Consider the following 16,583-nt stretch of genomic DNA (forward strand, 5'->3'; position numbering starts at 1 on the left):
GGGCACTGTCGGGGTGGGGGACAAACATAATAGCGGAAGATGTTCTAAGAGAGTTGAGTCTGACTCACCCCCTCAGCAGCATCAATGAAAAGGACCACTCCGTCTGAGATGCGCAAGCCAGCTGTGACCTCATCAGAAAAATTCACATGTCCTGAAAAGTAGATACAAAGTAAGTTCCCATTTAGCGCAGGATGAGGCATAACTAACTTGTAGGGTGATCAGAGGGGCACTGCAAAGCTTGTACCCAAATATCCCCTCCCCCCGACAGCACCCTGCAGTATAATAAATTCCCCTCAGTAGAGTCACATCCTTGGATTACACTTGTATACAGGAGACCTCCATGCATAAAAAGATGGAAGTGTTTTACCCAGGAGGGCATAATGAGTTCACACTCACACACCACTTAGTCTAATCAGCAGTGAGTAGAGTTCTATGGGACATAAGACAAGCTGGGGACAGAAGAAGGGGCAAAGGCTGCCCAAGGAAGTTGGGGGACAGGGGCTGAGAGGTATCAGGCACCAGACATCTGATAGTGCATGAAGGCAAATCAGCCCAAATCTCAAATTTTCCAGAGTTTTTAAAAACTCTATCCCAAGTTGGTCCTTTCCATAAAAGAGTCATCCACAGGACAAGAGGTGCTGCCCCCACAGTAATCTCCATGTCCATGAGCCTCATTCAAAGGCCTGAGCGTGCCGAGGCTAGGGACCAAGTCTGACTCATCTTTATCTCCCCAGCAGCTAGTATGTGGCCCAACGCAGGTGGGAAATGAATAAATGAATTAGGATTCCCTAAAATTTAAATATTCTAGAGGAGAGTAAAAAAAAGTAAATTCGAGGCCTGGAGCATGGCTGCTTGCTAATTAACCAAAAGAGAGAGTTAAAAATGAAAACTGTCTCAGTGAAGGTGAAGAAAATGTAAAAACAAAGATGTCTGATTGTTTCTGCTCTGGAAAGCAGGAGCATAAATACCCAATGGGACAAGGTTCTGACAGTAAAAAGTCAAAGAATGTCCTACCTGGGGTGTCCATGATATTGAATAGGTAAGATTTTCCTTTGGTATCTGGTAAGACTACCGTCACGGGAGTGCTTTTGATGCCAACACCTCTCTGAAAGGCACAAAGAGATAGTGGTCAAGACTTGTTCTTATGCAAGAGGGGTTCATTCTGCTCTTGGGGCTTGCCAGTTGCTAGTAAATTACACTAATGTCTCTTCTTGTAGTGGTTTTTTTTTTTTTTTTGAGACAGAGTCTCACTTTGTTGCCCAGGCTAGAGTGAGTGCCGTGGCGTCAGCCTGGCTCACAGCAACCTCAATCTCCGGGGCTCAGCGATCCTTCTGCCTCAGCCTCCCGAGTAGCTGGGACTACAGGCATGCACCACCATGCCCAGCTAATTTTTTGTATATATATATATATATATATTTTTTTTAGTTGGTCAATTAATTTCTTTCTATTTTTGGTAGAGACGGGGTCTCGCTCAGGCTGGTTTTGAACTCCTGACCTTGAGCAATCCGCCCGCCTCGGCCTCCCAAAGTGCTAGGATTACAGGCGTGAGCCACCGCGCCCGGCCTTGGGTTTTTATCTAGGCCTCAACCAACATGACCTTGAAGATGAAATATCTTGGTGCCAGACAGCATTTTTGGATGGGGTTGGTTCAAATGTAAAAAAATTAAAATGAACAAGCAAGCAAAACAGTATTAAACTTTAACAGGGAATCCAGGGTCCTAGAATCTTATCCTCCTCACACGTTGGAAACAAAAAAGCTGAGCATCTTAAAAGTAAAAACAAACATTTTATTTTTTTTTATTTTAAAGAAATATTATAAAAGCTATAATAGGAAATAAATATTTTAAAAACTCCAAACAGTTTGGGAGTAGTGAGCTATGATCAAGTTACCACACTCTAGCCTGGGTGATAGAATAAGACCCTGTCTCAAATAAAAAAAACCCACAAAAACAAAACACATAAAAAACTCCAAATATAGAAATATATTAGCTAGCATTCATTGATTGCCTATCACATGCCAGCACTGTTCCAAGGTCCTCCAGTTGACCAAACTTATGTACTTGAGTCTTTCATGTGGTCATTTAGGAAAAAAGGACAGAAATAAAGAAGACAGGCTAGGTGTGGTGGCTCATGCTTATAATTCTAGCACTTTGGGAGGCCAAGGCAGGAGGACTACTGGAGGCCAGGAGTTTGAGACCAGCCTGAACAATGTAGACAGACTCCATCTCTATAGATAAACAGAAAATTAGTGGGTGTGGTGGTGGTGTGCCTGTGGTCCCAGCTACTTGGGAGGCTGAGGCAGGAGGATCGCTTGAGCCCAGGAGTTTGAGAGTTGGAGGTTGCAGTGAGCTATGATGATGTCATTGCACTCTAGGCTGGGCAACAGAGCTAGATCCTGTGTCAAAAAGAAAAAGAAAAAGAACTAAAGAAGAGAAGGGAAAGACAGGGGTCAGAAGGAAGAGATAAAGTTCCACAGCGAAAGACAAAGAGAAGCACAAAGACACACAAACTCATTCTCAAAGAGAAGCTACTCTTAGAAAGAGATCATCATATGGATGGAGTCACCTTATAGATTTTAAGGATGTCATTTTAAAAACCACATTGATACAAGTACATGAATGGGCCTAAAAAAAATAAAAAATAAAAAATAAAAACCACATTGAGCTTCTGCATCACTTATAGCATAAATGTAGACATCACCTCTTAATATTTGCCTGATTTGTCCAAATTAAATCCAGTCAAGGACAGGAGGGCCCCCTCCTCCTACATCTTGCTTACCTAGTTCTCTTTGGAGTTACAATCCTGGGATGACTGGGAGAAGCTGGGAGATAAAGCATGTGGGGCAGTGGGGTACAGAGGGGTGGGGATGGACCAAAGTGCTATCATAGAGGCTTCCCTGAGTTCCCTGCAAAACTATTACTGGTGGGTCTGGTATGGGCAACAATCTGATTTCCCAAGGCACACTTACCTCTTGCTCTGTGAAGAGGATGTCAGTATAGCACAGCTGAAAAAGATTAACTGTCATGACCACCTGAATTCAGACTCTTCTCCCATGAATGAAATACCAATCACTTTCCCTCACCACCTCCCAGCTCAAGGGTTTCTGTCTAAGGAGGAGAACAGATTAAAGACAACAGGGTGTCCCCAAAGCAATTGCAGACAATGAGACACTCCCAGCTGGAAATGCTTCTGGATGTGTAGAGGTTTTGGGGTTTTGGGGGGAGAGGGCAAGGCAGGGGCAGGTCAATGAAGACCAGATAGAGCTGGAGAGCTAAATTCTATCAAATGCACCAAATTCTTGGAGTGGTAAAAGAAGACATGTGCCAGCCTTCATGCCAACATGTCTAAACAGTCAATCTGGCAGAGACTGAACATTTATTGCACTGAGACTTACAGCCACAGTTGGCCTCATTCAAGGACATTTAAATTTACTGTGAAAACAAGGTACAATTGTATTATATTTATAGAGCAGGCTATTAATACTATGATGGGAAAGAATATAAAATAAAAGTCAGGATATTTCATAACAGAGAAGGGATTCCCAAGTACAAAACAGATCATCCAAAAATACTGCAGGTTAATATTCTCTATGCTTCTGAGAAAGTTGAAATTATTTTCCTACAGCCTATTAATAGAGATTACAATCATAAAGCCTCACTCTGTAGGCGTCATTATTTATAAAGAGAGTGGGAATGGTGAAGGAAGGGGAAGGAGACATCCCTACATATTAAGAATGGTTCCTCCTAAACCCTCAGCAGAAGTTCTACTCACATCTTGGTCATAACGCTTTCTGATTTCTGGGTGAGTCTGCTCGATTAAACAGTCTACAAAACATGTCTGAAAGGGAAGAGACAGTTAAGACCTGTCAGCCACAGAGGAAAATGTCCTGTGCCCATCCCCCAGCTCCCAATGCACCATGTACTTTAGGAATAAGGAGAGGAAAAGGAGAGCAAAGAGGATGATGGGACAGCAAAGTATTAACGCTGAAGCCACAGGATTATTTTCAAATGAAAGATGAAATCTTTCTTGGACAAGCATCCACCAGGAAATGAAAACTTATAAAAATCAGAGTGAGGCTCAATTTCCCTTCCTCTGTCCAGATGTAGACACAGGGCTCAGGCATACAAGTGGCTTTAGAAACAGGCTCCACATGCTGCTCAGAAAAAGCCAGAATTTCACAGCACAGTTTTATAGTAGGCATGGAGGCTCCCTCCCACCTCGAGTCAGGAAGTCTAGCCTTATGACCTCAAACCTCAACCTCTGTGACGCTTGAGGGCCCAAGACATGAGCAGGAACAAAGGGAACTCCTGTTCCAAATATCTGAAAGTTCTCTCACCTTGCCATGGTGGAGATGGCCACAAAGGGTAACATTTCTGATGAGTTCTGAGTTATCCATCAGATCCGCCAAGAAACTGAAAGGAGAAAAGGAAAGAGAAAAGTGACTTTGACAAAAGCTTTCAAATGGGAGTGGTTCAAAAGCATTTTGGGTATTTTCAGCCAGGAACAACTTTCAGACCAACTGGAGAATGCTCAGAGGCAGACATGAATGTCTGTGTCTACACAGACACAGACATGTCTGTGGCTTTGGGAATGTAACAGACTTACCCAAGAGGTAACATGACCATGTGAATGAAATATCATGGGAGTAAAAAAGAAAGAAGAAAAAACATAATATGTAAACTAACACATACACATGAGTACTGTCCCTTTAAAAATCTTCAGGCTGTGTAATCCCTGCACTCTGGGAGGCCAAGGTGGGAGGATCGCTCAAGGTCAGGAGTTCGAAACCAGCCTGAGCAAGAGTGAGACCCCCAAGACCCCGTCTCTACTAAAAAAATAGAAAGAAGTTAATTGGCCAACTAAAAATATAGAAAAAAATTAGTTGGGCATGGTGGCACATGCCTGTAGTCCCAGCTACTTGGGATGCTGAGGCAGGAGGGATCACTTGAGCCCAGGAGTTTGAGGTTGCTGTGAGCTAGGCTGACGCCACGGCACTCTAGTCCAGGCAACAAAGTGAGACTCTGTCTCAAAAAAAGGAAAAAAAATCTTCAGGCTGTAATTATATGCCATTGATGCCAAAGGGGTTTAAAATCACTTTGGGAGCTTCTATTGAAATTGTTGTTGTTGAAGGCATTCAAGAAAACCCCATCTTGGCTAGGCCCAGTGGCTCATGCCTGTAATCCTAGCACTCTGGGAGGCTGAGGTGGGAGGATTACTTAAGCTCAGGAGTTCGATACCAGCCTGAGCAAGAACAAGACCCCCATCTTTACTAAAAATACAAAAATTAGCCAGGCGTGTGTGGTGGTGCATGCCTGTAGTCACAAGTACTCGAGAGGCTGAAGAAGAAGGATGGACTGAGCCCAAGAATTTGAGGTTGCAGTGAGCTATGATGATGCCACTGCACTCTACCTGGGCTGACAGAGGGAGAGGGAGAGGAAAAGGAAGAAGGAGAGGGGGAGAGGGGGAGGGAGAGAGGGGGAGTGGGGTAGAGGGAGAAGGGGAAGAGGAGGGGGCGGGGGAGAGGGGGAGAAGAGAAGAAAAGAGAAGACAAGACAAGACAAAACCCCCATCTTGTTAACTGCGTTGAGTCTTAGGACTTCTATCTTGATCAAAATCAGCACTGTCCTTCTCGCTCATCAGCCACATTACTTATGGCATGCAGCCCTTGGATAGCTTGGACTCTTCACAAAAATCAAGTCCACTCTCAAAGATTGTAGATTTCAAAAGTCACCATTGAGAATGCAAAGGAATATGAAGCAAATTCTATAGACAACTGAAAAATTGTTTAAAAAATGTCTGAATGATGGCAAATGAGCTGATCATTTCAGAAGGGACCCTGCTCTTTTGGACATACAAGAGGTCAATATGTTTTAGAAACAAAAATGTTTCATTATCTAATCACCAGTTACAAGCACTTCAATACATGAGGGCCTCACAAGTGCATTTCGCCAGTAAAAATGTTTCCAAAAACAGCTTGTAGTATGAAGAGCCTAAATGATCCTATACATGTATCTATCTACCTACTTGTGCTCTCCTTTTCAAAATAAAGAGTTGATACGGTCCTAAAGGTACTCAGCTGTCTTCCCAAGTCAAAAGAGACTCTGGTGGACCCAACACTGATAAATACCCAGTTCTCAAAGGCTGGCTTCTAATACCAAACTAAGGGTCTGGAAGAAGAGGAAACAGCTAAGACATAGATGAGCACCAAGAGAAAAGTTAACAGAGCCTAAATATCCCAGCAGCCATATAAGATGAAGGGGAATTGTTGAGAGATTTTTGCTGCCACAATCCACTGGCTACTTCAACTACAAACTACCTCCTACCTCCACAGAAATATGAACCACACTACCTCTGCAGAGAAGCTGAGAAACCTTATAACTTACTCCATTTCATATACTGTGACAGGTAATGTCTGCTCCATCAGAGTGAATTTCTTCGTTTTCACTGGCTTAATAATGGGTTCTAGGAAAAAAAAAAAAAAAGGAAGTGATGTGTAGGTAGGTATAAAACATGAAAATACAGAGCCCTATTCCATTAGACTGAGCTTTCAGAATGTATGATGTATGCCATCAATTTATTTGATTCTTAAGGATCACTCATGTTGAGAAAGTTCCAGAAATACTATTTGGTATGAGAGAGTAAAGGATCTTGACTTGTGGACTGAGGCATTTGAACTTCATTTTGTGGAAGGGTTGGGGGAAGGCAAGGAGAATGGATATAGGTTGAGATTAATGTCAGTTCAAAATCTCTCCTTGCATTTGTAAGATGCAATTACTTTCTAGAAGATCAATGAAAACTATTAAGAAACAGACAATAAGCATTGTGAGGACTGGTTAAAAGAGCTGGAATTATTTGGACCGAAAAACCTATCAGACCAAAGGGAAAACTTACTAACAGTCTTCATGTACCTAAACAGATAAACAAATAACTTATTTGTTTAGTAATAGGAGCTTTATGGAATATCAAAACAGGATTAACTGAATCACAACCTAGAAACAGTACCTGAAAATAGTAAAGAAAAACTGATCAATTCATTCACTAAACTTCTGGGTGGTTTTTTTTTTTTTTTTTTTTTTTTAGAGACAGGGTCTCACTCTGTCGCCTAGACTGGAGGGCAATGGCTTGGCTGTAGCTCACTATAACCTCAAACTCCTGGGTTCAAGCGATCCTTCTGCCCTCAGTCTCCCAAGTAGCTGGGACTACAGGTGTGTATCACTGCGCCTGGCTTCACTGGACTTTTAACATCTGCTGATGGCTATGAGATAAAGTTTTCAGGTTTCAACTTCACCTATCACAACTTAGCTCATCATGACTTACCTGTGAGAGGCTGCGTGTCTTCTTCCTGAACTATGGTCTCCACCTCAGGACCGTACACCTCCTCGGCTGTTGGGTAGTACTTCTTGTCCTCATGCAGCACCACTTCCATCCCAGGGTGATCATCATCATGATCACCTATGTCATCATCATCATCATCATCGTCCATCTGCAAGCAAGAGAGGAAAGCAGGATGGAAGAGGCACACACTTCTGCTCGATGACTGACTACCTTTCATGAGTAAGAGCACTGACTTCATGTGCTAGACTGTTCCTTATTTTGAGTTCTATGCCAGTGGGGTGAGATCCTTCACAAAGAGACGACTGTAAACCAAGGCTACAGACAGCTCTCCTGACTCAAACTTGCCCCTTCCTGGATGTGATCACTGGTTACAAGTGGATTGAGACTGGAGAAAACAAATGGCTCATCGCACCCATTAGAGGAAGAAAACAACAACTTTCTCCAAGGGCAAAAAGCAGGAACCTGAGGTAGAAACTGTGAAAAAGTTCACATTTTTATGTGACAGATAATACCAGGTGTTGGTGAGGATGTGGAGAAACTGGAACTTTATACACTGCTGGTGGGAAAATGGTGCAGCTGCTTTGGAGGACAGTTTGGTAGTTCCTCAAAATGTTAAACACAGAGTTACACATGACCCATCAAGTCTATTCCTAAGTATATACCCAAGACAAACAAAAACTTAAAAGCCACACAAAAATGTACGTGAATGTTATTAGCAGCATTATTCAGGATAGTCAAAAAGTGGAAACAACCCAAACGTTGATCAACTGATGAATGGATAAATGAAATGCGGTGCATCCATATAACAGAATATTATCTGGCAATGACAAGAAATGTAATATACCATGTTCCCCCGAGAATAAGACTTACCCATAAAATAAGCCCTAGTAGGATTTCTAAGCATTTGGCAATATAACCCCTACCCCGAAAATAAGACCTAGTGATGGGCGTGGCTACACAGCGCATCTGCACAACCTGTGCATTTCATTGTGGAGCGGTAAAGAAGACAAGCAGCCCTTCTCATCTGCCCCATGAGAGCTCTATTGCTCGACATGAGAGATTGGGGCCAATGGTTCTAAAGGAAATAGAGTCGCAAGAAATTCAGGATGAAATTCGGGGTTTGGAGAGTTATGATGATGTTCTAGAAGAAGACAACCTAACTATATTTGAATAAATGTAGATTGTTGTACTGTACTTAAAACACATGCCCTGAAAGTAAGCCCTAGGGTATCTTCTTGAGGAAAAACAAATATAAGACCCTGTCTTATTTTCAGGGAAACACGGTACGTATACATGCTGTATGTATACACATGCTACAACACAGATGAACCTTGAAAACATGATGCTAAGTGACAAAAATCAGTCACGAAAGGCTGCTTATTATATGATTCCATTTATATGATAATGTCCAGAAAAGACAATGTCCAGAAAAGCAGACTGCCTAGGGTGGGGGTGGGAGGGTGGAGGTGAGGGTCAGTGGGGAGGGCAATGGTTCATGGGTGGGGGGCTTCTTTCTGGGATGATGAAAATGGCACTATGTGCCAGGCACTGTACTAGGTGTTGGTAATACAACAATGAAACAAAAGAGGTAATGACGTTTAAGTAACAATCTGAAGGAAGAGAGGAAGCGCTACAAGTACCTGGGAAAGAGCATTCTAGTTGGCTAACACAGCGAATGCAAAGGCCCAGAGCCAAGGACATGTGGCAACTTTGAGGATTAGCATGCCACTTTGAGGAATTAGCAAGGAGACCAACATGGTGAGAATGGAGTAAATGATGGGGAGAACAGTAAGCTGAGATCACATGGGAGGTAAATGCACACGATCTTCTGGATCATGCTAAGTCATCTGACTTTACTTTTTTTGAGACAGAGTCTCACTTTGTTGCCCAGGCTAGAGTGAGTGCTGTGGCGTCAGCATAGCTCACAGCAACCTCAAACTCCTGGGCTCAAGCAATCCTACTGCCTCAGCCTCCTGAGTAGCTGGGACTACAGGCATGCGCCACCATGTCCGGCTAATTTTTTCTCTCTCTATATATATATTAGTTGGCCAATTAATTTCTTTCTATTTATAGTAGAGACAGGGTCTCACTCTTGCTCAGGCTGGTTTCGAACTCCTGACCTTGAGCAATCCGCCTCGACCTCCCAGAGAGCTAGGATTACAGGCGTGACGTGCCCAGCCTACTTTTCTTTTTATTTTTGAGACAGAGTCTCGCTCTGTTGCCTGGGCTAGAGTACAGTGGTATCCTCAAAGCTCACTGTGACCTCAAACTCCTGGGCTTAAGTGATCCACTGGCCTCAGCTTCTCAAGCTCCTGGGACTACTGGTGCATGTCACCACATCCAGCTAATTTTTCTATTTTTTTTTTTGTAGAGATGGGGTCTCACTCTTGCTTAGGCTGGTCTCGAACTACTGACCTCAAGCAATCCTCCCGCCTCAGACTCTCAGAGTGCTAGGATTACAGGCGTGAGCCACTGTGCCCTGCCTCTGACTTTACTTTTACTCTAGGCAGTGGTTCTCAACCAGGGATGATTTTGCCCCCCAGGAAACATGTGACAATGCCTGCAGACAGTTTTGGTTGCCACAACTTAGCAGGGGAGTTGTGCCATTACCATCATTAGCATCCAGTAGGTAGAAGCCAGGGATGCTGCTAAACATCCTACAATGCACAGAATCTCCAACAAAGAGAATTAACTGGTCCCAAATGTTAATGGTGATAAAGTTAAGAAACCTTGGATGTGAGCGGGATCTGGCTGCAATATCTATCACCGCATTGATCGCCAGAGTTGATTTGGCTGATCTAGCTGGCTAGGCAGGTGTGCCCTTTCTCCCTAACTGCTCCTTGTGTGCCCTTCTGAAGCTGCAGGCTCAGTCGAAGAGGATGACCTTCCCCGATAGAGGAGGACCGTTTTTCAGTCAAGGGTATATGAGTAGCTGTGCTCCTCTGCTAGAACCTCCAAATAAGCTCTCAAGAAACGCCTACACCAGGTGTTTTGAGGAGAGGAGTGATATGATCAGACTTCTGTTTTATAAGAACCACTCTCAGTCCTGTGATGAGAATATACTGAAAGGAAGGAGATTAGTTAGGAGGCTAGTAATTCAGCAAAGAGAAGACAGTTGTGGTGGCTTGGACTAGAGTAGGTTCTGTGAAGGTAGTGAGGAAAGGCTGAATTCTGGAAATATTTGAAGGTGGAATGAAAAATGTTTTCTAATGAATTGAAAGAAGGTGTAAGAAAGAGAAGAGACAATGTGTGTGACCTGAGCACCTGGAGAATGGCACTGTCTTCACTGAGACAGGGAACGAGGAAGACTATAAGAGTAGGTGGTGGCAGGGAGAAGCTCAGTAGTTAGGTTTTAGTTAAGTTTGAAATTTCCTATTAGACATCAACTAGAGATGCCATGCAGGAACTTGGACATACAAACCTGAGGTTGGAAAGAAAGGTCTAGGTTGGAGATACGAATCTGAGCATCCTCATGAACAGAAGTTATTTGATGGACTGGATGAGCTCACCAGGAGAGTAAGTGTAGATAGAGAAGAGATATAAGGAGTGGATCCCTGGGGCCTGTGGACATCTAGAGGTCAGGGAGTAAAGGAGGAACCAGCAACAAAGGCTGAGAAGGGATGGCTAGTGGGGAGGAAAGCCAGGGGGTTCTCCGAAAGCTGAGGAAAGAGTTTTTTAAAGAGGAAGGAATGCTCAGTTGGGTCAGATGCCGCAGGCAGCGCAAGTAAGATGATAGCTGGGAACCAACCTTTGATTTGGTGGGGCAGTGGCCCCTGGTGATCTTGATAAGAAAAGGCTGTGTGGAGTGGGAGAGGCAAAAGGATGGAAGTGAGTTTGAGAGAAAATAGGAAGAGAGGATTTGGAGACAGTGAGTATCAATAACTCTTAGGAGATGTGCTGTACTGGGAAGCAGGGAAAAAGAGAGGTAACTGAAAGGGGGTGTGGTCAAGAGAGGGGTTAAGATGAAATAATAGCATGTCTGGGAGCTGATGGGGTTCACCCAGCAGACAGGGAAAGCTGACGATGCAGGAGAGTAAGGGGAGAATTGTTGGGTAAAGGTCTTGAGTGGTGAGAAGATGTGGGATCTCATTTCTAGTAAACAGAAACATTAACAAATCATCCGTAAGAACAGAAGTGAAGGCATCCTATAAGGTACAGATGCAGGCAGGTGGGTAGATGTAGTTAGTGATGGGTGCTTGTTTTCCTTTATGCAAATTCCAGCATGCCAACCTCTTCCTTAAAAAGAACAAAACCCCTCCAGTGGTGAGACTGGCTAACTCCTACCATCTTTACACTCTACTTCTTGTAAAGTGACCTAAGATTACACCAGCTCTTTTGGCAGTTATATATCCTCCTAATGGTGGCTCCAAAATAGCTATCAAGCCAGTTTTCTCTGTCCCATACTGCTGAATACATTATGAATCCATTAATAATTGCGGGATTTTATGTAATAATTTCTGACTGCCTATAATTACCTCTACCTGAGCATCCTGACAGTAGCACAAACTCAACAAGTCTAAAACAAAACTAAATAAGCATCCTTTTATCATTGCCTTTTGTGTGTAAATAACCAGCGTTCCTCTGTACATTCCGGCTCCTGAAGGTCCCAGCATTTTGTTTTGACCATGTCAGCCTTTACTCTCAGCTCTCCACTCAAGCCCCTTTACTGTGTGGCCCCACTGCCTCTGCTTCACACCCACAGCTGTCCTCCAGGGGCTGTGCTTTAGCAATCTGGAGGACAAATCATTCCCGCTTGACATACGACCTCTGGGCCCTTGCTCACTGCATCCCTTCTCTGTAGAATGGACATCTTTCTTTCCTGTCTTCAATATCAAAATCCTATGCATCTCTTAACTCTCATATACCACAATAAAGCATTTAAAAATAAATCTATGTATCTCATGTGGACTAAGATACAGAATCTTCATTCTGTTGGAAGGAGGATAGACTAGTGCATTCATTCTGAAGAGCAATCTAAAAGTACTTAGTATAAATATATCAACTCAGTATAAACGCAGTAAGTATGTGCGCGCGCGCACACACGCGCACACGCACACACACACACACACACACACACACACACACACTCCCCAAATCAGCAACTCTGCTCTTAGGAATACAACCCAAAGAAATTTTCACATGGTCCATCAAGGAACCCATCTGAGAAATTTCATCACAGTATTATTTGTGGCAAGGGAAGGCTGGGGGCCGGTAACCCGGGTATCCAGCACTAAGAGAGGGATGCCACTTTGAAGAACTGAGCAGCAGTCAGATGCCACAGGCTAGACATATACACAGCAACAGGGATGGACCCCTAAGATGCACCACTCATCACAACACTGAGTGGGAAAAGAACAAAATGATGCAGATAATATTCCATTGACTTAAATTTAAAATACATACCCACAATGCAACTACACGTATTTTTTAACTCATACAAACAAAAAGAAACATACACAAATAAGAAAGATTACTATGGTGGCAGGTATGGGAATGAGATAAATGGGGAAAAAATTAATTAAACAAGACCAGAGCCTTGCACATCAATGATACTAAGCAGCATGAACTAAAGAGTATGATTAACTCAACTGTCTGTAATGAGGTGAAAACGTTCACACACCACCTCACCATTCTTTTTTTTTTTTTTTTTTGAGACAGAGTCTCACTTTGTTGCCCAGGCTAGAGTGAGTGCCGTGGCGTCAGCCTGGCTCACAGCAACCTCAATCTCTGGGGCTCAGTGATCCTACTGCCTCAGCCTCCCGAGTAGCTGGGACTACAGGCATGCACCACCATGCCCGGCTAATTTTTTTTTTTTTGTATATATATTTTTAGTTGGTCAATTAATTTATTTCTATTTTTGGTAGAGACGGGGTCTCGCTCAGGCTGGTTTCGAACTCCTGACCTTGAGCAATCCGCCCGCCTCGGCCTCCCAAAGTGCTAGGATTACAGGCGTGAGCCACCACGCCCCGCCCACCATTCTTTTTTTTGTTGCTGTTATTATTTTGCTAACGGCTTTATTGAGATATAATTCACATTCCATACAATTCACCCATTTAAAGTGTACAATTTAATGGTTAAAAACCATTTCATCACTCCAAAAAGAAACTGTGTACCCTTTAGCTATTACCTCCCAACCACTAATCATTCCACTTTCTACCTCTACAGATGCCCATCAATTCTTCGGGTCCACTTCGAATGTCACTTCCTCAGAGACTTTCTTGGTCATCCTAGCCAGGAATGATTCCTCCTTACATACTATTACTATAACACTAAGCTAATATCGCTTAAATGGTACTTGTCCTTCCCTGCTTCATATTATAAATACCTGTACTTCATTTCCCTTGATAAGTGGTAGGTTCCTGGAAGGCAGGGGCTGAGCCTCAGCTCTCTCTGTATCATAATTCCCTGCCTATGTGCTCTATCAATATTTCTTTCTTTCTTTCCCCCTCTCTTTCTTTTTTTTTTTTTTTTTGAAACAGGGTCTCATTCTGTTGCCCGGGCTAGAGTGTAGTGGTGTCATCATAGCTCACTGCAGCCTCAAACTTCTGGGCTCAAGTGATCGTCCTGCCTCAGCCTCCCAAGTAGGTGGGACTACAGGTGTTCACCACCACACCTGGCTAATATTTCTTGTTTTTTTTGTAGAGATGAGGTCTTGCTATGTTGCCCAGGCTGGTCTGGAACTCCAGGCCTCAAATGATCCTCTCACCTTGGCCTCCCATAGTGCTAGGATTACACTGGTGGGTATAAGCCGCCACACCTGGCCTATAAATACTTAATGAAAGAATGAATTATTGAGTTTGTAGTCCAGAATTCAGATTTGTTAGGATCACTTTGAATTTAGATTCTGCTATCCAATATATAAGCTTTATGTCATATGTACATTTTATAAGTCTCTGTTCTCTATCTTTACTCAAGTCATTGACAAAAAGATAGAAAAGAACCTTTTCAGGATGAAGCACAGATACCAAGGGCACGTCACGTCACATCACAAGAGCTCTGGTGGTGACCCATTAATCAACACTCTGTGGGCCCCACTATTCAATCAGCTGTGACCTACCCTAATTGTATTATGACTCAGGCCATGTTATTTTCACAAGGACATCATGAGTTAGAGGTTAACTGGGAAAGGGAGTGAAACAGACGAGGATGAAAGAAGACTTTTCTATCCATATAGTTTGAAGGCCAATGTACTTGTGAATTACTTATACAATTAAAAAATACCTCTTTAAAACAATATTGTTTTAAAAAGTGGTTTATAAGAGATCAATAAAAAATATCATGCCCAAATCAAGATATATCATTCATGTCCACAGCATACCCCTGAGCTGTATCTCCCATCCAAGTACTAACCAGGCCCAAGCCTGCTTAGCTTCCAAGATCAGACAAGATCAGTCACGTTCAGGGTGGTATGGCCATAGACCTTGAGGTGTATCTCAACCCAATAATCCTACCAAGAGAAAATTATTTTTATAAAACTCATACTAGCTTCCTAAAGTGTTCAACAGTCACTTGTTTTAAAATTCCTTCCATAATTTTACCATGGATGCATATTATTAGCACTTATTAATTTGTGATTTCTGAAATATAGTGCCTTATCTCCATCTTTGAAAATTGGGACAAGTTGCCTGATTTCCTCAGTAGCACTATGGCCACTCCCCACATTTTCTTAAAGGTGACTACAGTGGCTCTCAGTTTCCCTTTGCAAGGGCCCCACCTGAGCCAGGGCATAATTCATCTGGGCCTGGAGGCTTAAACACATCTAAAGCTGCAGGATGCTCTTTCACTCTACTTATATGGCTTCAATTTTATTTTTCCAGTGTTTATTCTATTTTTTCTAGTATGAAGGATGTTTCCTCCAATGGAAAAGATAGATGGCAGCCAAGATTTTTGTTCTGCTTTCCAGCTGTCCCATTAATATCACACCTCCATCGCTAAGTATCATTAATACACGGACTAATCCATTGCTAAGCAGTGGGACTATCTGCTTCTTGTTCATCTTATTCTGAACAATGCTAAAACATAAAAGCCATCTTTCATGCCTTTTGCAAATCTCCGATCATTCTGGACTTCACCTTTCCTAGCCCTCCTGAAGGGGAGTCACCAGATCTGTACCTTCCTTTTCTATTGTTTTTACACATCTTTAAAAACTTGATACAAGTACATGAATGGGCCAAAACAACAACAACCCCCCCCAAAAAAAAACAACAAAAAAAAAATAAAAACTTGAACTTATGGCCGGGCGTGATGGCTCACGCCTATAATCCTAGCACTCTGGGAGGTTGAGGCAGAAGGACTGCTTGAGCTCAGGAGTTTGAGACTGGCCTAAGCAAGAGTGAGATCCACTCCACTAACAATAGAAAAAATTAGCCAGGCACATTGGTGCACACCTGTCATCCCAGCCACTTGGGAGGCTGAGGCAGGAGGATAGCTTGAGCCCAGGAGTTTGAGGTTGCAGTGAGCTAAGATGCCATTGCAACCTAGCCCAGACTATAAGAGTGAGACTCTGTCTCCAAAAGTAAAAAACTTGTGAGGAAGCTGAGTGCAGCTGTACCTGGAATAAATATCTTTTCTAAGTTGGAATTATTCATGATTTTCCAAAGACACTTCAGGGCCAGGCGCAGTGGCTCACGTCTCTAATCCCTGTACTCTGTGGGAGGCCAAGGCAGGCAGATCATTTGAGCTCAGGAGTTCGAGACCAGCCTGAGCAAGAGTGAGACCCCATCTCTACCAAAAATAGAAAAAATTAGCTGGGCATGGTGGCACATGCCTGTAGTCCCAGCTACTCAGGAGGCTGAGGCAGGAGGATTGCTTGAGCCCAGGAGTTTGAGGTTGCTGTGAGCCAGGCTGACACCACACCATGGCACTCTAGCTGGGGCAATAGAGTGAGACTCTGGGCCTGGCGCGGTGGCTCACGCCTGTAATCCTAGCTCTCTGGGAGGCCAAGGCGGGTGGATCATTTGAGCTCAGGAGTTAGAAACCAACTTGAACAAGAGCGAGACCCCGTCTCTACTATAAATAGAAAGAAATTAATTGGCCAACTAATATATATAGAAAAAATTAGCCGGGCATGGTGGCGCATGCCTGTAGTCCGAGCTACTCAGGAGGCTGAGGCAGGAGGATTGCTTGAGCCCAGGAGTTTGAGGTTGCTGTGAGCTAGGCTGATACCACAGCACTCACTCTAGCCTGGGCAACAAAGTGAGACTCTGTCTCAAAAAAAACAAAAAAAAAAAAACCAGAGTGAGACTCTG

At 43.3% G+C, this 16,583-nt stretch overlaps 1 protein-coding gene across 2 annotated transcripts in view; it reads right to left on the reverse strand.

The window, feature by feature from the left end:
• EFTUD2 (elongation factor Tu GTP binding domain containing 2) overlaps nucleotides 1-16,583 on the reverse strand; it is a 41,117-nt gene that overhangs the window by 18,572 nt on the left and 5,962 nt on the right. For both annotated transcript variants that reach the window (XM_012786774.2, XM_075994625.1), the window contains exons 3-9: nucleotides 7,318-7,483; nucleotides 6,384-6,462; nucleotides 4,337-4,412; nucleotides 3,772-3,837; nucleotides 2,969-3,004; nucleotides 1,015-1,105; nucleotides 69-151 (exon numbers count right to left, since the gene is read on the reverse strand). In XM_012786774.2, the coding sequence (XP_012642228.1) occupies nucleotides 69-151; nucleotides 1,015-1,105; nucleotides 2,969-3,004; nucleotides 3,772-3,837; nucleotides 4,337-4,412; nucleotides 6,384-6,462; nucleotides 7,318-7,483 (597 nt within the window). The remainder of the gene's footprint in view (nucleotides 1-68; nucleotides 152-1,014; nucleotides 1,106-2,968; nucleotides 3,005-3,771; nucleotides 3,838-4,336; nucleotides 4,413-6,383; nucleotides 6,463-7,317; nucleotides 7,484-16,583) is intronic.

This window comes from Microcebus murinus, chromosome 18 (genome assembly GCF_040939455.1).
Source record: "Microcebus murinus isolate Inina chromosome 18, M.murinus_Inina_mat1.0, whole genome shotgun sequence".
In the NCBI taxonomy this organism is placed as follows: Eukaryota; Metazoa; Chordata; class Mammalia; order Primates; family Cheirogaleidae; genus Microcebus; species Microcebus murinus.